Source organism: Crinia signifera, chromosome 9, assembly GCF_055691185.1.
Source record: "Crinia signifera chromosome 9, ASM5569118v1, whole genome shotgun sequence".
Taxonomy (NCBI): Eukaryota; Metazoa; Chordata; class Amphibia; order Anura; family Myobatrachidae; genus Crinia; species Crinia signifera.
Window position 1 is genome coordinate 9,125,556 of NC_139225.1, and position 24,457 is coordinate 9,150,012.

Here is a 24,457-nt window from a genome sequence, read left to right on the forward strand (position 1 = left end):
AAACGGAGGATGGATGTCAAATATGGGACATGATAAAAAAAATGGCAAACATGATAAAAAATGTGTAAGAAAGGCTATAGCTGATGAACAAACATGAAGTTATAAAAAACATTTTACTTCAAAATCCTGATTGAGACCATGAGGTTTTAAAGTATTATAATTATAAATACATTTCATCTCTTCCTGCGCCAACATGGTTGGTAAGTTTCTGTTTCTAATATTTGTAGAGACTTGTTTAATACACAAGAAACGGGTAATGGCGTCAGGGGATGAATTGTGCTTCATTTTAAAATGATAAGATAAGGAGTGTGATTCTAACCCCTTTTTTATATTGTTTAAGTGTTCGCTCAAACAAACTTTAAATGTTCTACTTGTACGACCTATATAAAAAAGTTTGCAGGATGAGAGGGATGTACGGTATTTATTTATATACCTTGGTTATCGTGTAATTGGGAGAAGAGGTCATACCTCAATCAAAAGGGAGGTACCATCCTATCAAGCGCCAGTGGAGGGAACACTGTATCTCTTTTTTCGATTACAAAATAATAAGTATAATACGTGTATCATGCAAAAAGATAATTGCTACAATATCATCATGTTCAAAAATACAATATAAGTAGTCGTCAAACATTGTGCCAACATAGTCAAGGAAAATTGCGTTATTCAAAGGAGATCGGAGGATCATTGAGCAAGCTACGTTCCTCATACCACAGAGAATTACTGTATTCTGGTTTATAATATAAAAATATAACTGTCTCTTCTATTACACGCACACAATTCATTTTATGGTATTTTTATTTTTTAAACTGGAAATGTTTTTATTAAAAAGAGTACCTATTCTGCACTCGTATGAGAAGTCTTGGACCTGTCCTTTGTCGTCTTCTTTTTTTTTTTTAGAAACATGTAGATTGATAAATTTGCTTGTCTTTTATCATGTTTAATTTACCAACCGCTTTCTATAAATTGACAGAATCGCTTCCCACAATTCATAATTAATATAGTCAGGTATCCATTAACTGTGCAGTTCAGCACCGCAGCCGGAGACTAGTGGATGAGAGTTACATTATCTGTTTCAGGTCACAAGGTTCTACTGTGCAACTTGCGGTATCCCATTAAAATATGTGGTCAGCGGTGTGCGCGCTGCTTTTACTTTTCAATTTTCCTATCATCAGAGCCATTTCTCTTCATATAAAAGATTTGTGTTTAACAATCCATATAGCTGCTTCAAAGAAAAATAAACCAGTTAGAAAACCAACGGGCCATTAGGAGAGATAATGGAACATACGAAGAACGCCACTAATCAGGGTTCACGTTGCACTTGATAACTGACAATGATCAGCAGGATATACAAAAGCAGTAATATATATGTGATTTAGTCAGTATACTGTATGTGTGTGTTTTTTGCTATATATTTTATTATGTCTGTAATACCTATTTAGAAATATCACAAACATTTCTTTATTTTTTAATCGGAACAACAGGAATAATGTTATAATTTAATAAGGTTTTAATATGATTACTACAAGTTTAGTTGCCTTTTAAGTTTGCATTAATATATAAGCTGCTCACGTAGAAATAGGTGTGCTAACATTTATTTTATTTTTTAAATTGTTTCATTGATCTTTTACCTCTTTTTATAATACCTTTTTAAAGAGCAAGTAAAACCGCTGTTAACATATATATATATATATATATATATATATATGTATATGGTGCATATTACTATGTTAGATAATGTTAATGAAGTCCATGCAGCAAGTTATTAGTTCAGGTGCTTCTTGGAAGCCATGTTGTGTTGATCACACACACGGGAAGGGCCAACGATCTCTTTTCAGAACAAGACATTATGTCTTAATATTAAAAAGTTGCTCTTTTGCCACTTCCTACTGAACTATTTTTTGTTATTGGGTATTGTAAAGTGGTTCTTTACTGCTGACTATAGGTTAGGGTGGAGGGGGAGAAGAGGGGCTCTCTTGTGTCATTTGCTCTCTTGTGTCATTTGGAAGTCACGAGAAGTATATTTCCCAATAGGCAGCCGCTGGACCCATGATAACACAAGGGATCGGGAACTTATCGAGGATGCCATGTTTTTTTTTTTGTTGGATCATTTTTGGACATAAATCTATCTATTATTGGATACCGCAAAAATTACCATCTTTTTATTTAATTGCTTTAACAAATTGTATTTATTGCCCAAAAATGCATTGTGGCTAATTGGAGTGACTTCATTGGCATCATCATTTGAAAAGTGCCATGGTTGCATGGGCTCAGACAGTCTGCCTAAGCCATGTTTTCTTTGGGTGAATATATGCTATTTTTCATCCGTTTAGGCTTGTGTTCTTTTTAGGCACGTGCACAACACATCGGCTTCGTTGGTTACAAGGCCTTGGATGGTCATCTCTTTTTGTTAAAAATGGGGTGTGAAAATGCACACCCCTTATCATAATCCTGCACACTTCTATGTGTGCCATAAGCAATTAAGGATAATTAAACGTACAATAGCATTTTTCACATGCATTTCAAAACTTTGTGACAATAACTGTTGCCCTCTACTTTCCATGATTGGTGGTGGTGGTGAAGCTTACATGGTACCTACCTTTACAGTTCACTTAAGGATAGATTTACTAAAGCATTTAGCCCATTGCAACCAATCAAAACTTTACTCATTTTCTAGGATGGAGAAATGGTAGACGATATCTGGTTGCTTGCAATAGACAACGTCACCTCTTTTTTAGAAGCTTTAGTAAATGTAGCCCACAGGTAGGGTTAGAACCGTAAAGTATTCACATGTAGGGGTCATAAAGATGGGAGTTCTATTTCACACGGGATGTTGCTATGGATAACCAATCAGATTCTATCAAGATTCTGATTGGTTGCCCATTGCAGCGGCATATTTATTCCAGTGTTGATATGACTTACTGTACCATCTCACTTGATGAAAATGTAGGTTAAACACCAGCCCCCTTCACTTATAGTAGTTACAGCTGGACAATGGTTTAATGTTATGTCGAAGTCGTATTGTATCCTCACCACGCTAGTATACTATGGCGGCCATTTTTGTCCGCATATTTACGTAAAGAGTGTACCGGAGCGAGTAGGATTATAGAATCATACTCCACAATAACACATAATAAAATATAGTTATATGGTTAAATATCGCAACACATAGTACTAAGGATAATACACAATTTCCCGAGGACATATTTAGTATCTATGTGACCAGTCTCTCACACACAGTCCTCCGGTGTTTGTTTGAAATGCTCAGCATATACCATTCATAAGTTATGGACATTATATTTATTAATGTATACATTGTCACGAGGAAGGGCTAACTGAGGAAATCCAGTTGAAACCAGATGCACAGCAGGGACCCCTGGACATGATGACGAAACCTTGAACTAAGAACCAGCTGTGCATCTTTACTGTACCAATAAGAAGAGGCGAAACCTGACCTCTTGACCAATGAAGAACTTTATTGTACCCCATTGTCTGGACCCTTTATAAGGCCACGCACAGACTAGGGACATTCTATTTGACTGTGCTCAGAACTTTGAATTCAGTACCCTGGTCCGGGGGAGGGGTGCCTGCGAGTGAGAGAGAGACAGTAACTGTACCTTTGTATTGTTTGTAGTTGCATTTTAGCTGGATTGTGCTTACATTTGTTTTTCCCCTTTTTTGCTAGTTATTGATAAGATTTGTATACTGTGTAATCTCGATATACTCTGTTACCCCTTTAGTCCATTAGGGACTTAATACATACGGTGAAGGACTTTGTACCCTAGCTCTGAATTTATACCAAGTCTCATGTAATTTATTTGCAATAAGCGTAAGTGTTTAAAGGAACAATACCTGGTACATTGAGAGTGTGTTTAAGTACTGGTAAGGATACCGCAATAAGGGCACTGGTGTAGCGTAAGATACGCTGATAAGGTACACTACGTGGCGCTATGCATTGGTTTGCCCGTAATTCGGAATAAAGGGTAAAAGTTTCCGGACACATTACGTAAACTGCGAAACTTACCTATTGTCTATCGGTTTGGGAAATATTAAGATTTAACAATTAAGAACCACCACAATAAATATAAGGTACACAAATGGAAAATATATGAACACGTGGCTTGTCTTTCCGCTAATATTATAGGCTGGTAAGAAAATGGGTAAGTGTAATAAAGTTACTACATAAACAGTGTCCAATATGTAGGCCAATAGGAAGGCAGTTGTCGGCAAATGTTTTATAAATATTTTTCAAAGTTAAAGGACAACCTTCTAAAGAAGAGACAGTTGCCCACAGCAAACCAATCCGGTTCGATCTATAATTTTTCTATAACGTTCTCGAATTAGTTGCTGTAAGTAACACCTTTTTCTTGTCAATGTTAGCTGAATAGCCCCCTTAGTGCATCAGTTTTCTTGCTAGAATGAATATTACGCCATATAATATATAGTATTTAGATGGCTGGCCACAGTGTCTAGGTCTACACCAAAAGGTCAACAATAGCATATGATTTTTCTCACAATTTTTTTTTTTCATTTACCATCGACCTGGACTATTTAAGGAGTCCACGTACACAGGTGTCGACGGCAACAAAAAAAAAGTGAACAACTCATGTTGACCTTTCCCATGTTGACCTTTTGTTTGTGTTGTCCTTTTATCAGTGTAAACGTTGAGCATGTCGACCTGCTGTTGACCTAGACACAGGTTCATTATTTTGAAGCACAATATGCCATAGCGGGACCACATAGAGCAAGTTCGGCTCCAAAACCCATGGTTGTTAGCTCATTTCAACACTCTTATGTGTATTATTAAAATAAAATCTTTCTACTTTTGAGGCTTCTTAATATCAGTAAGTAGAGGTTTCTCTTTCATGTTTTTATAAAGCATCAAAGGTCAGCGCAGATTTCTTATTTCGGGAGATTTTTTAGATTAGACTAAACTTGATTTTTGCTTGGTCTAAATGAGATTAGAAGCAGTAAGGATGGAGAAATGACATCAGTGATGTCTGACCCATCTCTTTGATACTGTGTCTGCTGTAAAACTGTTTTGCAAAGTGTATTTCATGGACAGTGTTACACAATCTTTCTAGTATTAATGGGCAACACCGGAAATGTAAGTGGGCTGCAGAATGACCTATATTGCCCCAAATACGTTTCTCTTGAGCATTGCAATATCTTTATTTCCACATGTTAATGGAGGAAACTCGGTTTACAGGACATTCTGTATTACTAGAAGTGGCAGCTGCTTGTGATAAGGATCTCACAGTCACCTGTGCCCCGGTTGGACTACTTGTAGATGAAGGTTACGGGGCTGGCGGAAGAGTGGAAGATTCACAGAGGGGGGGATAGGAGCAGAAGCCCACCTGCTGTGACCGGATCAAAGGGTTGGAAGGTCAGAGGCCAGATCATACATAGCCACATCTGTCTGTTCAATCGCTTTTTCAGATTGTAAATCTGAGGGAGATTTCATTAAGTCTTCGCTGCTTTCTGCCAGGCTATGACATAATAAAGTTTTACATCTACAGCTTTTTCCATATTGACACAGAGGAGTCTTGGAGCGCACTGCTAGAACGAAGCGCATAGGGTTGGGGCTAATGCAAACAGGAAATCTAAATAAACCTTGGCTCTCAAGACACGCCGACAGTCCAGGTTTTCCTGATTTCCATCCTTGAGGACAGATGGTTAAATCAGAATAATAGAGGTACTATTTAGGTCACCTGTGTTCAAGAATGGCTATCCTTAAATCCCGGACTGGGGTTTATATACTCGCTGCATAGTGAGCAGGTAAACACCACCCCACCAAACGCAAAGGGATGTGTACGCTTACTCAACCGCTCGCATGCGGCCGAACGGAGTAAAAGGCATTTGCTGGTCGCACACCATCAATAGATTATTCCAGCATTCGCTCTGAAAAGTAAGATTTCCGCATTTTATTAACAAAACAGTTAAGACAGTCAATAGACATCAAATGGTGTCTATTGGTTTGCTCTCACTAAAAAGTGACAAGGGCGTGCAGGAGATGCTTCCAGTGGCCCGTAAAATTGCTGCCCACTTTCGCCTGCCAAAGACTGGAGCGCCAGCAAACCCTCCTGACCCTGCCCTGCAATCACCTTAAACAAGAGGTTGTGACTCGATGGAACTCCACCCTCTATATGCTGCAGAGGGTGAAGGAGCAGAAAAATTGCCATTCATGCCTACACAGTCACCTATGACATAGGCAGAGGAGGGAGGGATGCACCGGACTCAAGCGCAGTGGAGGCTGATTTCCGTGTTGCACTAGGTTCTCCAGCCAGTTGACCTTGCCAAACGTGAAGTCAGTTCAGATGCTGCGAGGTCATTCCCCTCATCAGGCTGTTTCAGAAGTAGCTGGAGAAAGTGAAGGATTAGCGAAAAATGAGCATTTCCGCTAGTTTGTGGGACTTGTGATGAAGCCCTTCATTCGCTTTTTGCCAGGAGTTGAGGGTGGTCAATCTATTAAAATCAGACCACTACATTTTTGAACACCGTGCTCGACCCTCGGTTTAAAGCCTATGTTGTGTCTCTGTTTCCTACGGACACAAGTCTGCAGAGGTGCAAAGACCTGCTGATCAGGATATTGTCATCTGAAGCGGAATGGGACGTGGCAGCAGCTCCTCCTCCATTTTGTCCCACAACTGGGACTGTGAGGAAGCAACTCGGACTTCCTAACTGTCTTGCTGGCAATTCCATCATGCACCTCTTTATTTTTTTACATTATGTGCTCTTTGGGACCTTGTTTTTAAAGCTGCCAATCCTGTCTGTTACTGCAGTTTCACTGCTAGATGGGCCAGGTGTTTGTGCCGCCCACTTTTGTCACATAGTCATCCAGCTACCTTGATGCAACCTATTGGCCTAAAAACAATATTGTGAGGTTTGAGGTGTTCAGAATAGACTGGAAATGAGTGAATATAAATAATAGCGTAGGAACAAAACAAAAATCTGAAGCCTAACAATGACCTTTTACTCACGGCCTAAAGCTAACAGTCCCCGGCATACTTACAGTTGTGGTGCTGGCTGTCGCGGTTTCCAGTGATGTTTGTTTTGGTCTTTTCACTGGCCTGGATTCTGGTGTCTGCATTTCCAGTGATGTTTAAGCCTTCCCACTGGTCGTCCATTGCGGCGTTAGGATTTTGGCTACCAGTGCCCCAACCGCTGGCAAGCTGAACACATACCCACACACTATACAGCTGTATTATATGCTGGCCAGCGATATACATAAGCTTTAATATGGGCCCTATAAGCAATGTACCCACTTTCACAGCTTAAGTGTGTGGATGGGCCCCAGAGAATGTAAGTTGAGGGAACCCTAACAATAAAATTGTAAATTTAATATTCTTGTTATATTCTCAAGAAGTATAAAATATAAATACTCTCAGCATCACATATGTGTTAAACACATTATTGTGCCCGCAGTTCATAATATGCCACAGTGACACCCATGCTGGTGATCCAGCAATGTGTGTTGCCTCCTGGGTGAATGCATCAGCTGCCTTGTTATTCGTTTTAAACTGCACAATTCTCACAAAGGTCGCAGGTTTCAGAATCTTTTTCCGGAGCTTATTAGAACTTAAAATAAAATAGTCTTAAGTTGTATGCACACTGGGCATTTTTGCCCAGCGTGTATGCAGAGCGATGATCGGGAACCGCTGGGTTGAAAATACCTCATTGCATACCCACTGAGCTATTTTTGTCAGTCCAAGCAATTTACGCCAGGGTGGACGGCTTTCCATAGCTGCCTTCAATGATGCGGGAGCGCACATCAGTGCTCACCACCGGGCCATACACACTGAAAGCAGCTCATATGGTTAATGTGAGCTGCTTTCATCCCAAAATCACCCAATGTATACAGGCCTTTATACCCCAATTCACACCAGAAGCAAATTACCGGGTTAAAAATGTTCAACCTGGGAATTTGCTGAAAAACCTGGGTTTTTCTTTGTTGTGAAAGGGTCAACACGGGTCTTAAATCCTGGCACTATGAACCTGCTCTTGACCGTGGCCGGAGGACCTGGATTTAAGACGCATGTTGACCCTTTCACACCACAGAAAAACACAGGTTTTAACATGGGAATTTGTGTGTGGTGTGAATTGGGGTCAGGCTTCATCTGGCAAAATGACCCAGCACTCAAAAATGCCGGGTGATTGCCAGGTGGCCGGTGTGAAAGGGGTATTATTGATGTGCCCAGTTTCAAACATCTTCACTTTCATGTCACATTTTTTTTTTTATTTTTGTATTATTTTCTGAATATTTGTTTAGTGATTTACAGATGTAGCCAGGCTGAATGTGGCAACTCCCATGGCGATTGTCATGATCCCGTCGCAATACACATATCTCCCAATTTACCAGTTAAGAAAAGAGGTACAGTTGTGCGTGCCGGAGGTGCGCACCTGAAATTAGGGGCGTGTTTTACCGGCAAGGGGTGTGGCCTGCAAATTAGATCTTTCCCACAAGACCATGCCCCGGTTTCGCTGCCGTGGGGGCCTGACCAGCAGCTCTGTAAGCTGCAGGCCAACCCCCAGCTTCTCTGTTGTGGGTATAGACAGGGAGGGACTTCAAATAGCCCCCCTCACCGCCGGAACGTCCCCAAAAAGTGGGACGTTCCCACGGAAAGCGGGACAGTTGGGAGGTATGCCATACACGTGCATCTAATTTGCTCCCCAGTCTTATAGATATGCGATGTGGAAATCATAAATTCTGAATAATATACAGATTAGGAATAAGAGCAATGATTTATGTGTGATGTACTAATATCTGCACATGAATAACGGACATATCTGATATTTGGATCCTGTCTCGCATTTTGGGTGTAATCTGCATGTTTACAGTCTGACCAGGTAGATGGGATCTCAAGCTGTTGTCAGGCTATTCCATATGCAGCATTCATAAGCACTTGGAGGCCCTTGACAAACTTTCTCTGTGCATTAATAGATATTTAAAGGCAACATACGCAACCTGAGATGCCTTAAGACACATCCTGAAGGTCTTCTGGAATCTGTGTACTGGTTTCAAGTTCTTCTCAGAGTTTCCCTATGAGACAGTGAGTTGAGTATCACTTACTCCAGCTTCCTTAAGATTAAAGCATTGCTCCGTTTAACCTCAACATCAGGGAATTGAGCAAGTGAGTTATAAGCCCACTCCCTGTGCCCAAATAGAAAAGATTGGTGAGAGAATTGCATTGCTTTTTTCTTTCCCTGTCCATGGTTGAAATTTACAGCAACTTATGGAATGAGTTAGTATACTTGTTTTTTCTGTAAAGTGTATTGATTGTATGTATGTATTTATGTGTGTGTGTGTGTGTGTGTGTGTGTATATATATATATATATATATATATATATATATATATATATATATATATATACAGGCCCGTTTCTAGAGGCGGCCGCATGGCTTGTCCACCTCTGTTAAACAGCCGGGCACCCGGCAGCTCCCCCCCAACGCCGCCGCCGCCACCTCCCTTCCTCCTCTCCCCATCCACAGGCAATGGGCACAGCTAATTTCCCAGGGGAGAAGAGGGGAGCGCATCGCGCGTCTCTCCTTCCCCTCACTCACTGTGTCACTGGGCTGTCAGCCGATCAGAGCTCGCATGCTGGCAGCCAATCAGGAGCCAGCCCGCGAGGTATGATTGGCTGACGGCTCAGGTACACAGTGAAGGGGAAGGAGAGACGCGCAATGCGCTCCCCTCCCCAGGGAAGCAGCAGCAGCGGCAGGGGACCGGAGGGGGAGACACAGAGAGAAGAAATCGCATACACCGGTTAAAGATGAAGTCTTGTTTTTTATTCTCAGCAGGTAGACAGCATTCCAGGATAACAGACTGGCAGTTCTAAGGTTACAGCAATGGCTGTTCTCACAATAAGAGTGCTTCCATAGAATACCTAACGTAATCCCTGGACCCCAGCAAGCCTATTGCCTAGGCACTAACTGCCATTGGGAACACCAACCTTCTGTTCTGAACACACATATAACAGGAAGCACCAGGTGATGCTAATCTGCCAGTGATTCCTAATACATTCTAGGAAAACCCAGGTTGATTCTCCGTAGCCCTGCTGCTGAACTTAAGCTGGCTGATTTTAGAACGATTTTAGGCCGAACACACTATTTCAATGGTTTGCGCGATGCATTTATTTAGTGTATTTTAAGTACAAACCTTGAGGTTTTTCGGTATGATGCGCAGGCACACGGTTCGGAAGTTCGAGCCTCAGATCTTATGTGCTGCACGTAGAGTGCAGATCTAATGATAGATCTGATGTGAAATTACACACGTAAGATCTATTGTGTGTCTGTGAAGCTGCTTCGCTGTCGGGATTTGCACATGCGCAGAATGCAACAAGCGATACTGAGTCTATGTGTATGAAGATCGATGTGATGTGCTCAATACAAATTGAACGTTGGTATAGTGTATGAAGCGGAAGATTTGTTCATGCTGTTGAACTGATACTGGGGCTGTTTTGGGGGAATGGGCACCTCTATCAAATATGAATGCTGTTACTTTAATGTAGAGATGTGCAGGCTCTGATTTACTCGGATTTCAAAGCAGGATCTTATTGGCTATCAACTGTCAACAACTATCATGTGATTTGGGATAGCCAATAAGATCCAGCTTTGAAATCAGAGTAAATCAGAACCTGCACATATCTACATGCCCCATAATGGCAGGGATAGGTATAGATATTTATAAATGTTAGTGCTAATCATGTCCTATACTGGCATGATATAAATAATAAAACACAGGTGTACATATTAAATTATATTAAATATTGGGCAGGTTTGGGGGTAACAATGTTTTTTTTTATATGTGAATGCTATCAATTTTAAGGCTGGTTGCGAGTGGTTGAGTATTTATTAAGCAGAAATCACTATTAATTGAATGACAGCATGGCTGAGGTCGGGGTGGTGTAGCAGGGATTGCCAACCTGTCCATACACACACAGATTTATCTTCAGATCTTGCTGATTGGAACCAAAACATGGTGATGGATGAGAGCAAATGACAGTTGACCATCTGTCACTCATCCATAACCATGTTTTTGTTCCAACCAGTCAGATTTCAAGATAAATCTTACTAGTGTATGGCCACCTTTAGATTGTAAGAGCTAAGGTTTCATGATCTGTTAATAATGAGTCCTGCCGTTGTCCAGCATTGGATGATTTAATATACTGCAGTCCCACAGATTGCAGATTTATCAAGTGGGGGGTACTGTGGCTAAGTCGGGGTACCTGTCTTCCGCTCTCTTCCTACAGACCAAGCTGTTGGTCAGTAGGAATGACCTGCTGTAATGAAGACCAAATGCTCTTATGAAAAGTATTAATATATATATTTATTAGTATTACTTATCAATAGTGTATAATCCTGTTGAAAAAAAGCATGTCCTTTAATAGAATGAATGAAAATATGTCATGTTTTTATGGTATAAAGTCACATTAAATTCCCCTATCTGTGCTTATCACAACTAATCTATTCGCACATTTGTTACGTGACTCTTTGTACTAGAGGACACGTGAATGGTAGAGGTTATAGGCCTTATGTTCTGAGATATTGTTTGTGATACCATAGACGTGCAATTGGGGAAAGTGATGTGTTTGTAATATCCGCTCTGGGCAGCAGAGAGCAAGAATATCACTTTACAATTTATCTTTGATGAAATACCCAGAAGGTTCTTATTTTTGTTTTCCTGCTCCTGTGTCAGAGAGAGGTACATTCAGCGATGGAAACAGCTGTAAAATTTGAATGACTTGATTTTCCTCCAAAATAATTTATTTCATTTTTAAAAATACAAAGGTCTACCAATATATTTACATAAAAGAACTGTGTTGTGACAAGGAAACCGCATGCATGTGTAAATTAATATACAAAAATTCTATACAATGGAATAACGGTCCCAGGAACAAATCTACTGTAGTAAATCAAGTGCAAAAAAACAGCTGTAAATGATGTAGTGTTATATATATATATAAATATAAAGATCTTACAGCATCAACTGTAATATCAATAGACCGGTATCATCGCCAACGTTAAGTGAATCAAATAAGAGGTAAGAAGTAGAGAATGGCGGAAGGGTGGTGAGAACACGGATGGGGTTGAGTGATTTCAGTTGTACAAAATAGTTCAACAAAGCTTCTTGCGAATGGCTGTGCTACGTAAGTATGTTGCCTGGCCTTTGCAGTGCTTTTGCACTAAGATACCGCAAAACTTTAAACATACCACAACAGGACATAAAACGCAGGGATAAATGTATGGGGTCATATTGGGGGGCTCTAAAAGACTCCATTGATGAGTATCCCTAACACTAAGCTCTCGTTCTGCAGCCTAATGCCAGTCCTCCCTATAATGCCTAACTGTAACCCTCCTCTGCCAAAACTGAACCCTAACCCTCTGCTGCAACTTGACCCTAACCCTCCTCTTCCTGTAGAGTGTTGACATTCATATGCTATCATTGCAAACATACAGATGGAGGCTTCTACAGCCAGCCTTCTCTGGATAGCCATGGTGAACCCAAGGCCTATTGTTCTCAGCTGCAATACAATACATAGAACAATATGGTAGGGGATTAGTATAGGATTAAGTCCGACAGCTCTGGCTCACTTAATCCTATTAAAGGACTAGGTGAAAACGCTTCTCATGAGTTCATATGACAGCTAAATGAGTAGTTAAAAATCGATATTGTCATGACAATGGTATCGCCTGTGTTCATGTGTAGATACGCCAATGGATTGTCTCATTACGAAATCTCTTAAACCACAAGGCCTACAATCTTGAAACTTGGCAGGTAGCTTCTCGTACGGTCCTAGATACTTGCTAAGAATGGGTTTTACAAATGTCACTGTCCAACCATGGAAATCGAAAAAAAAAAAAAAAAACTCAAATCATCAATTTTTCATTTTCTCTCTCATTGGGGCAGATGTATTAAGCCTTAGCAAGAGATAAATGCAAGGGTGATAAGGAGAGATAAACGTCCAGCCAATCAGCTCCTTACTGACTTTTTTCAAACACAGGCTGTTACATGGCAGTTAGCAGGTGATTGGCTGGACGTTTATCTCTCCTTATCACCCTTGCATTTATCTCTTGTTAAAGCTTAATACATCTGCCCAAATATATGGCCTGAAAATGACAAGTGACGCCTTCATCCTTCAGCATGCGATCCTTGTACAGGTGTGAGCACAGCACTGATGCTCAGTAGGGAGAACAATCACCACTGACTGCTCTTTCCCATATGAAGCATCGGAATCCCACAACCATGGAGATAAAGTGTAATATTTCCAGTGACTATGGCGCTGCTGCTGCTACTGTGGGAGACCCACGCACGCTACCAGTCTGCTCCTCCACTGACACTGGCACTTTCCACGCTGGGGAATATGAGTGCAGTAGCCACCAGTACCCGGCAGTGGGTCCTCCACTGGATTCCGTGATAGTCATCAGACACGTCAGTGTGGGAGGTCACCGCTATCATCACACTCCCCCATTGATGACACGGAGGAGAGGAGAGAATGTTTCCCCAAACTCTGCTGTATGGGTGGTAGGGGAGAGGACAGGTGTTAATTCTTATGTTTGAAAGGATGTAATGCAAACGAGTGCATTGTGCTATTTACTGAACACCTTGTGAAGGAGACCTCCACAGGTTCAAGTTACCGTGGTTTACTCAAAAACATGTATAAAATGGTTCGTGGGGACTATTACTAAATATTGCGGGTGCGATATGACAGTGTGACGCCAAGACTCATAACGGCCACCTTGGGCTACAGGTTCTTTAGAGGTTAGTATCTTGCAAATTTCCTATGTGCTTTGCCTTTGTGAAGTCTCTCGCTTAGCACCCATCCTGTCAATCCATATTAATAACTATAGTTAATAATCCATATTAATAAATAGACTTTCCAGGGTGACTTTACTGCTTAGCATGTACAGTTAATCACCTCATGTTTGGTAATGTCCTGTAGACCTTGGTGCACCCCGATTTCCCATAATGATATGTCTACTTGGCATGATTACTGTATGTTTTGTGTCATTTGAATTAGTCACTTAAATATTAACACAGTAATCCCACAGAAGGTTTGATAATGATAACTGTAGAAAATATACAGAATAAGAGAAATCATACCAGTTGGTCATTGTTGGAAAAGAGAAACAAGTCAAGGAATCGGTGACAGAAATTAAGGCCATTTGGCAATTTATGACACTTATACGTATGTAAGCCTTAAATATTAAACTTGTCAAGATCGTTAATACACTGAAGATTAAATCATAGAATGGTATCTCTCCTACTGTGAACGTGATCTTGATTTTAGTTTCGTATTTTGTATGTAAGCGTGCAGTGCCTGTAATGTAAGTACATTTAGGCTTCATTCTATTAATATTCACTGATGCCCAAAGGCAGAACTACAATCATATATTCATGTTGTTCTGAGACCTCGATACTGCCCCCCCTATACCTTAGTTCCTTGATTCCTCCTGACTGACAGGTCTCATACCGTACTTCCTTCATGTCTGCTGTAACTGCCTAAAGGGTTTAGTCTAAGACATTCCAAGGCGGATAAAAGAAACTAAGTGATACTAACGGAAGGTATAGTGTTTTCTTTTTATGCTATCACCCTCTCTTCCCAGCTGGTATGTTCTCTTTATAAATGCACACTAATTATATTAATTCAGCTACATTACTGGCTCATTAGAATAACTTCTTAAACCACGGGCCAAATTTGCCGTGATAGAGAAAGGGGTGTTATAGAGTGTTATCTTTTAGTGCAGGTTTGTTGGGGTCATCTGCTTTTTGGTAAGGAGTGAAGCGATATACTGTATAAACCACTGTATTAGAATCATGTGACGCTATTCTTATAGCTGGGTGTTGGTGATCGCACACCGGTCGTCTTTCTCACACATCAATAAACCGAACGTACAGTACACACATCATCTGCATTCATGCTGAATTTCAGCTCACAGCTACAGAATAGCACATTGTACTTCGATATACGGTAAATGACGGTAATGGTTAGTGTGCTATTTAGCTATTTATTGGCTTATGACTTTGATGTAAACTAAATGTCTTATCTTGCAATATTTGTATCTCACATGTTAACTGCTTGGTAGGAATTAATGTGGATCCAGTTCCAAAAATACATCATTAGTATTTTGAGGGATTGCTATGACCAGCGTACATCCGAGGTCCAACCTTCTCTGATAGTTTATTTATATTGTGTTTAGAAGACCTGTAAGTAAATAGGCGGTTTATGGACAACATAAATCATGGGTCCTCAAACTGCGGCCCTCCAGATGTTGTGAAACTACAAATCCCAGCATGCCTTGCCACAGTTTTGCTATAAGGGAGTGTTAAAACTGTGGCAAGGCATGCTGGGATTTGTAGTTTCACAACATCTGGAGGGCCGCAGTTTGAGGACCCATGACATAAATGCTATTTAAAATGTATCATGCCTTTGTTATAAACCATTATTTTAGCTTTTTTTTAATCTCTATATGGTCAACAATCTCTACTACTACAAGTGTATTAGTACATTGAATTGTATATCCTATATCAGGGGTGTCAAACTCAAATTCATCGGGGGCCGCATCAGCAGTTTGGTCACCCTCAAAGGGCCGGTTGTATCTGTAGGTCCTCCTGTATAATTATAATGCCATGACACCACAGGCTGCTCCCCCTGTATAATATAAAATGAATGCCATGACACCACAGGCTGCTCCCCCTGTATAATAATAATGCCATGACACCACAGACTGCTCCCCCTGTATAATATAATAAAAGTAATGCCATGACACATAAATGATTATACAGGAGGAGCAGCCTGTGGTGTCATGGCATTATTATTATTATTATACACGGGGACACCTCAGGAAACAGCAGATATATATATATTTTTTTTATTGTGAGTGTGATCCTCATCCTCACTTACTGTTTCTCCGTCTGTCCTGCAGCTGCTGCGGCTTTCAGCTTTTCTTCACTGCTTGCTGCGGCCACACTGTCCCCGACTCCCGGTCCAGCTTCCCTGCCTGCTCCTACTTCTCTACAGACGCATGGGCGGGCGGGGTCATCGTCATGACGTCCCCACCCAGTGTCTGTCACTGCCGGGCATCAGAGGTAACAGGCGGCCGGGCCCTCCTCCACATAGCCGTGGAGGCCGGCGGCCATGTTTCTGTAGCCGCATACATATGTGCCTACAGGAACATGGCCGCCGACAGTGGAGGAACAGGTAAGGCGGACGTGGACGCGGCCCGCAGCACTCCTGTTTTAGACACACTGCCCCTGCGTGCTATCTCCTTGCGCGGGCCACATGATGAGGTCTGGCGGGCCGGATTTGGCCCGCGGGCCTTGTGTTTGACACCCGTGTCCTATATGATAAAAGGCTAACACTAATCATGTTTAATGTGTACCACTGGCCACTATTCGTAGCCCGGCGTAGCAATTCAATTGTTGCTCTGTTTGGGTGCGCACAGCCGCTGGAGCTGACATTACTGTTATGTTGTTCAGTGATTTTGATGGAACGGTAACTAGTTTATGTATATCTACATCAACTGTATCAACCTATCTTCTCCATAAATCATTTTTTCACCACTGTGCTGAGGCTGTTTTGGCATTTTTTTTTAGACTAGTTACATTCCAATATCAGTATCAATAAATTCTTTAAGGGACAATTTTGTGCAAATAAGGGGGTGTGTCGACCTGTGATTTCATTGAGCTGAACCAGCCTGGGACACTCCACTTTATAGGCACAAATTTGGTGGCCTGGCGATCTTCCACTATGGCATTTTTATTTCCCATTTGGATTGAGGATTGAGAACTCAGTAGCTGGATTATAAATTCCTCCACCATTGGTTTGTAATTAATCTACTATGACTTTATTATGTTGCTTATCAACTGTCCAAGGGACATTATAGGAACAGACTTTTTTACAGTATTCAGGGAAATTTCTATTGGGGCAACTGGTTTTCATTTTTATTAAGATTTTTCAAAATGATATATACTGTATAATGAAAATACAATTTTGGGGAGATACAGATCAAAAAAGAAGGGGAAATCCAGGGAACAATTGCCCAGTACATACATAACCCTTAATAAGCTATAGATTCACAAAAAGTCTACATTGTCTATCACATACCAAGTTAGAAAGGGTTTCAATAATAAAATCTATACAGTAATGAAATGTGTTCTGATTGCGGGGAGTTTAAAAGATTAACCGCAATTGGATTGCTGTAAATTATAGAATGAACCAACTCTTAGGGGTCAGGCTCAAACCACATAGACATGAGTTCCCATGAAAGGAATAGAGGAGAGTGATCTGACCATACTATGGGAAGGATATCTACTTTGCTTAATGTTGGGAGAGATCATCTGTCCACAATGGCCAAATCAATTCTGTAATCTCTAACCGAAGGGTACTTAATGCGCCATATGTCAAATAGGTACTTTGCTAAAAGCAGGTTAAAGTTCTCATTGGGCTCCTATGGGGTGTTCGGTACTGCAGCCTGTTTTCAAGTTCTGTCTAGAAGGGGGTCTAAAACCAGATTAAATTCTCCCTCTGTTCAAATATGACCACTGAATCTTTATTTTAATTAATCTATTGGCAATTATTTATATTATTAAAGAAATAATCCTATTTCTGAATTGACATGTAACACAGTATAACTTTTTTTCATACATTATATTGTATGTGATATAAAAGGCACATTTAGTTACAGTAACATCAGAAGTGATAATATTACATTAACTGCATTACTATGTGTTAGGCCTTTGTAACCTTTTCCTTGTTTAATGCTTTCAGAAAGTAAAAGTTATGAGTCTGGAAGATGTGGTGGTTCTGAATGTTGACACTAACACTTTGGAGAGTCCATTCGATGACCTACAGAATCTACCGAGTGAAGTGGTCAGTACCTTAATCCTTACCGTTAATGTTTCAAGTTGAGTTTGATGTTTAGAGACGAAGAAACGCTTCCAATGCAAACCTCTGTGTAAAAATACCATCATACATTCACACATCTGTCACACACACAAGTAGAAAGGAAGAACAAGAAACTTAAAATAGAGAACTCACAAAACATTTGACTCACAAGCTAAATATACTGTACCGGAAAGGATAAATACATACCCGTTACACAATATAAATAGTATATAGGAGAATAATACTGTTTTAATATGATTTGCAATGAATATATTCTTTCTATCTATCCACCCATATATAGACAAATTCACAATTTTAAAATGTTTTTACCAATTTCACTCTTTAGCGGGTTAAAACCTCTCACCATCCCACACATTATATTGACTAAAAGACGGCTTTAGCAGTGACGTCTGTAAGGAGATCTCTTTCCCTCCCTCCACACCTCTCCTTCTCTCTTCCTCTCTCCCTCCCTCTCCTCTTCCGTCCTCCTTTCCATCTATTTTCTCTCTCCCCCTCCCTACTCCCTTTCTCTTTTCTAACTCCCTATCTCTCAGGGTGGCCATACACTACTGCGTTGTATCACAGCAGTGTATGGCCATTCAACCGTTCTTGGTTGGCAGGATCGCATGCTGTACATCGCATGCGGTCCTTTTTAAATGCCATATTTCACATGCGACCTCATTCCCCGCGTCCGGGAATAGGGCCGAGTCGAAGGTCGGGCGTGCAGCAGGTACGACCTCCGGCTCAGGTCTGATGCGCACAGGACCACACATCGGACCCAAGTGGGCGTGAACCACATTCGATTCTCGGCCCGATCCGGGTGATATTGGCACAAATTGGACAAGTGTTTGGGCACCTTCACTCTCTTGTTCCCCTCTTACCCTCTCCCCATCTCTCCCTCCCTTTTTCTCCCTCCCACTTTTCCCTCACTCCCTCTTTTCTCTCAAACCCCCCCCCCCCCCGATCTTTAATTTGCAGTTTTGCAATAATACGTGATTTAACATTGCTAGCCATCCAATTCTATTATGGTTCAAAAAGTGCATGTAAATTGATGCATATTACAATTATTTATAGTTGGTCTTAAAAAGATGCAAACTGTATAGTGAATAAAACCATAACTAAAACAGAAAACACACATATATGAGGTAAAAAAAAAAAAACTATTAAAATATGTTCCATATAATCAACACACAAGCCTATATTTTATACTTTACTTTATGGTAATTTATTTTTAAAGTGCAATTTAAATTTTTTGATCTTTAGTGTATAACATTACACTGAATAATATACAATTCTGTGTTTTTATTGTATAGGCCCCCATACATTAGGCCGACTTGTCCTTAGGACAAGTCGGACCCAATTCTCCTGTGAGCCGCCCGGCAGCTCCCCGGGAGGCTCACATACAATTTGGCACTTGATGAGCCAGTTTTTACATGTGATAAATCGCTTGCGATTTATCACATGTAAAACAAATGGGGAGCTGCAGGGCGGTGAGGAGCAGTGGGGCGGGCAGCGGCAGTAGTTGGGGCGGGCAGCGGCAGTAGTGGGGGCGGGCGGCGGCAGTAGTGCCTGGCCGGCATGCTGTGATCACAAATAGCAGCGCTGCCGCTGCGGGACGGGACGCACAGTGGCGGCTATTAGATTTTCAAAATACCTGTCAAATGACCGGCCGTTCTGTGATTGGCTGAGAGAGCTCTCTCAGCCAATCACAGAACGGCCGGTCATTTGACAGGTATTTTGAAAATCTAATAGCCGCCACTGTGCGTCCCGTCCCGCAGCGGCAGCGCTGCTATTTGTGATCACAGCATGCCGGCCAGGTCAGCATCACTCGCCTCACCCGCCGGGATCTCATTTGTGAGCCGCCGCCCGCCCCCACTACTGCCGCCGCCCGCCCCCACTACTGCCGCTGCTATTTGTTATCACAGCATGCCGGCCAGGTCAGTGTGTCTGCCCGCCGTGCTCCCCCGCCCCCCGGTGTCTGCATGCATATGCCTGACAGGTGGGCAGGCATATGCATAGCATACAGGGAGGTCGGATGATCTTATGTGCTGACCGTCCGACCTCCCTGATCCGGTCCGATGCGCACGGGACCGCGCATCGGATCATATATCACACACCTGCGATTTTGGGGCGATTTCATCCGGTTATCGGCCCAAAGTGCCGAAATTGGATGAAATCGTCCCAAAATCGTATAGTGTATGGAGGCCTTATGAGTTTTTCTGCTCAAGACATACCAGATTGGCCACACCGTCGCTTTCATTAAAAAAATTGTTACCTCTGTCTCCATTTTCATTATCAGTAAGTGGAGTGCTCTACATTTTCACATTGATATGGCATGTGCTCTGTTTTGGCACACAACTAGGCATGGAGTCAGTGCTGGCTTAAGAGGTAGCCTGGCTAGGCAACAGCCCTGTCTATGGAGCTGGAGAAACTAAATGATGGATTTTTACATTTAGTTATGCACCCCATTTCCGTATAACACATGCATGCAGGGCAGGCAGGTACCAGGGACGTGCCGTGAGGTAAATGACGGAGGAGTCCCTGGCAAGTACCAGAGCCAGATTTGCACACAATATATGAGCCATGGGGTACATGCCAGTATTATACACATGTGCAGCAGTATACACTGCTACAGATTCACTGAGTTTTCATAAGAGATGTGCAGAAAAGGCAGCCAGGTGAGGCACTGCCTCACCTGCCATAGACTTTTCACTCCAGAGTTTTGACTATAAAAATGATTAGAATAATAAAAATAAGATTTTTTTTATATATACATATTCTTTGTATTTTTGACTTTATAAATTCAATACTCCGGCATATATGTTAGTATGAAAGGAAAGGCTATGCCTCACCTGCCTCACCCCACCGCATGCCACATGTGATGTAATAATGTGTGAGGTTTCAAATTGACTCCACCCCATTCCGCTACACTTGGCAGAGAAGCAATCCAGCTCTGTGGCCAAAATCAGACTTTGATCTGGTCACTCGCCTAAGCTGTGTGTAACATAACTTTCCATGATACGTTTAGGAAAGGTGCAACAGACGCCTCATATTACCGTATCTTCACATTATCTTTTAAGCTATTCTGTGCGCACAAGACAAAGACCTTTGTTTTGTGCGCACATTTTGATTTCAATAGATGTAAAAAAAAAAATCAACATTCAGCTGAAATCCTTAAAATAAAGCCAACATCGCAAGAGTCTGAGCGCTGCACAAATGTTTAAGGATTGAGCTCTCTCCCTATATAATTTATGCTTTATTAATGAAAAGGTTGCCGGTTGCTCTTTTTCATATTGCATATAAATATTTATAATTCCTGCATAGTATATGGAGTTTTTTCCTAGACGTGTGGGTAGTTTCTGCTCTCCTGTTATGTCAGTGTTCTTTTCTTTCAAGGCCTTTTCTTTTCACTCAATTTCCCAGGCAAATTGTGTAGAATAACTCAATATTAATCAGGTTCCTGTGTTCCTACACATTCTTATTGTGCTGGAAGACTGACTGTTGCTTTATTCGCTTCCTTAATGTACCCCGGCATAAACGGGCCGAGTGATGCTGTTGGTTAAATGCTTTTCATTTGCTAAGACAAAGTTGGAACAATTTTGCTTGCGGTAGTATCAATGCCACCTGCTTCTGAAGTACTCTTAATTAATAGATCAAAGCTCGGGTACATGGGCTGCAGAATATACAGACCGGGAAAGGTAACAGCTCTTTGATCTGTAACACGCTGTGTTTCAGGAGGAGGGATTTTTTAGTCCTCTATGCTCATCAGCTGTTGTTCCAAATTAATTTTTCCTCAAGCAAAGGGGGATTGGATTGCTTAGTATTTACATTAATTTAACTCTTTGATGACATGCTGACCTAAAACTGCTCAACACACACACACACACACATATATTAGTACATAATATATATAAGTACAAAGGTACATAGCAGCAGTGAGCCATGCATTTTGTGCAGGACACGTGTGAGCACACCTAATTGCGGCAGAGTGGTGTCAGTCTAGTAAAGACTACTGCAGTCAGGTGAGGCTGATGTCCAGCCCAGGTTGGGTTGTAAAACCCAGTCAGGCTACCGTGGCCGTTGTGCCAGGAAACCAGTGGAGGCTAGTGTCTAGTGGCTAGTGCTTGAAGCAGGAAAGACCTACAATCTCTGTGACAGAGCATACGTTGCTGAGAAGGTAGGCTGGGCCTTGAGTGAGGGATGTAGAGGAAGGTGGTGTTCCTGTGTGCAGTGGGAACCAGATATCTCTAAAACTGTATATGAGCAGTGGTGGCAGCCATGACAAGTTATGCCATAGCCTGGGGAAAATACCTGCAAACAGGTGTTAAACTAGAACATTGGGGGCCCATACCAAAATCTTGAAGGGGTTTCAGGGTGAGAGAGAGGGCAGGTCAGGGAGAAATGGAGAAGGTTTTGTGAAGAAAAGAGGGAATGAGTGAAGAGAGATGAGCAAGAGAGAGGGTGTTGGATAAATAGAGAGAAAGGGATCATAGGGGAGAGGGAAAGAGAGGGTTACACACAGAACCCATATCAGAGAGAGAGAAGGAGGGTCGAGGCGCAACAGAGAGAGAGGGTGACATTTAATGGGATGCGATTTTTGCTAAGGTTCTGAAAGTGCACATTATCCCATTTTCCGATATCGGGAATGTAAAAAAAAAAATCAACGGTACTTATGTAATATCTGGGCTACCGTTTTTCTTATGAGACCGCGTCCCCTCGCGGGTCTTGCTGCGCTCGCCACACTATATAAAATCAACTCCATGCGTAGTTGGATAGTTGGGGTATGAAAAAATGGGGTGCATTTAACATGGGAGCCCAGATAATACATAAGTACCAAATCAACTATTTAATGGGATGCGAATTTGCAGGTGACTAGTGTAATTTTTAGTCAAGAAAATTTGCGAATTATGGACATGTGCCATTTTGTAGACATGTTAATATGCGTGTTTTGTAAAAAAAACACAGGAAAGAAATGGCATGGGGTCCCCACTGAGCATAACCAGCCCTGGGTTCAAAGAATCAGGTCTGGTTTTAGAAATTCAGGGAAGCAAAAACATAGGGGATCCCTAGGATTTCTAAAACCAGCACCAGGCTCAAGGTCTGGTCCTGGTTCCAAAATACAGGGAACAGAATGACTAGGGGCCCCCCATATTTTGTCAACCAGTACCGGGCCCAAACAGCTCACAGGGTAATGCCACAGCCGGAGAAAACTTTTTACGTAGGTTTCCCCAGCCAAAGCATTGATCCCTGCGGCTGGTCAGCTCGGGCAGGGACCCTCGTGGAGTGGGGTCCCCCCCCTTAGGGTGACTCCTGCCAGGGATGGAGCCTGGGGCTGTCCCCAATGCTCTTGGGTGGTGGGCATCAGGCTAATAAATGGAAAAAAATAGATGAAGCTATTGTGTAATTTTGTGGAACTGCAAGTCCCAGAAAGCCTGCCCCGCATGCTGGCCATTAAAGAGCCCGCTGGGTCTTGTATTTTCACAACATTACAAATAGTGAAATAAAACACACACACACGAACAGTGTAGCTTTATTACATACATTCACACATACATTACCTATGTATTCCCTCGTAGGCTTGTCCTCTTCTTCATGTAGAGTCCCAACGAGTACCTGTTGAGAGAAATCCTACTCGCCAGACGCCTCCCGGATCAAGCGCTGTCTTCTCCGGCTGGCAGTACCCCTGTGAGAAAATCCCGAATGTTTGTTTACATTAGCAGCTCCTCCCACATGCTGGAGGGTTAGTCCCGCCCACCAGCCAGACTTTAGCTGGTGGGCGGGACTAACTCCCAGGATGTGGGGGGAGCCTTTGATAATACATAATATCTACAGCGTCATGTTCTGCGCAACTTAGCGTGTGTTGAATGTATTGTTTTTGCTCAACTGTGTAACATATTTGAAATGTTGGTTTGACAAAACCACTTTACAAGAATGCGCTGATTCATTGTACATGTGTTCACCTGGATCTTATTCTGTGTAGATTGCTATGATTCAGCGACCACAGATTTTATTCACGCCAAGTTCTGTTGTAATTCATCTGCGACTTTGTACGTTTTTTGAACTACTATCTGTGCGAATTTGATCGCAGGGCGGTGTCTCTGGTACCAATGAAGTGAGCTTTCACTGTGTTTCTGATGCAAATTTAAAGAAACAGCCAGCTTGGCTCGCCCGTGCCACAAAGCAAATGAGAGGCTAGGTGTATAAGAACACATCTGTTTGTAATTTATATTAGGTGTATGTGTAATCTGATATCTAACTTAGTGTTCTATCAATCCACTATGTAAATAACCATAGAACTTATTGTATTAATTGCTTTCATTCTATTGCATTGTATTCTATTATTACGAAATAGAAAATAATGCAGATATGACCATGCAAATAATTTAAGCTTTTGTGCATCAATGAAAATAATCTTTTAGTTAGAACCCCCCCATAATAACCCCACTCTTTGTTCCCTTTACAACCTGTTTGCTGTTCTGTGTGTTGCTAGAAGGTCCAGAGGTCTTGGAAGGTTTGTGTAGCCCCCTGTGAAGATCAGTTCTTGTTACTCCTCTGGGGAACCGCTCCAGCCGC

At 41.8% G+C, this 24,457-nt stretch overlaps 1 protein-coding gene across 4 annotated transcripts in view; it reads left to right on the forward strand.

The window, feature by feature from the left end:
- The window catches only part of DENND1A (DENN domain containing 1A), a 593,192-nt gene that overhangs the window by 363,663 nt on the left and 205,072 nt on the right, over positions 1–24,457 (forward strand). For all 4 annotated transcript variants that reach the window (XM_083161010.1, XM_083161012.1, XM_083161011.1 and 1 more), the window contains exon 12: positions 17,768–17,869. In XM_083161010.1, the coding sequence (XP_083017136.1) occupies positions 17,768–17,869 (102 nt within the window). The remainder of the gene's footprint in view (positions 1–17,767; positions 17,870–24,457) is intronic.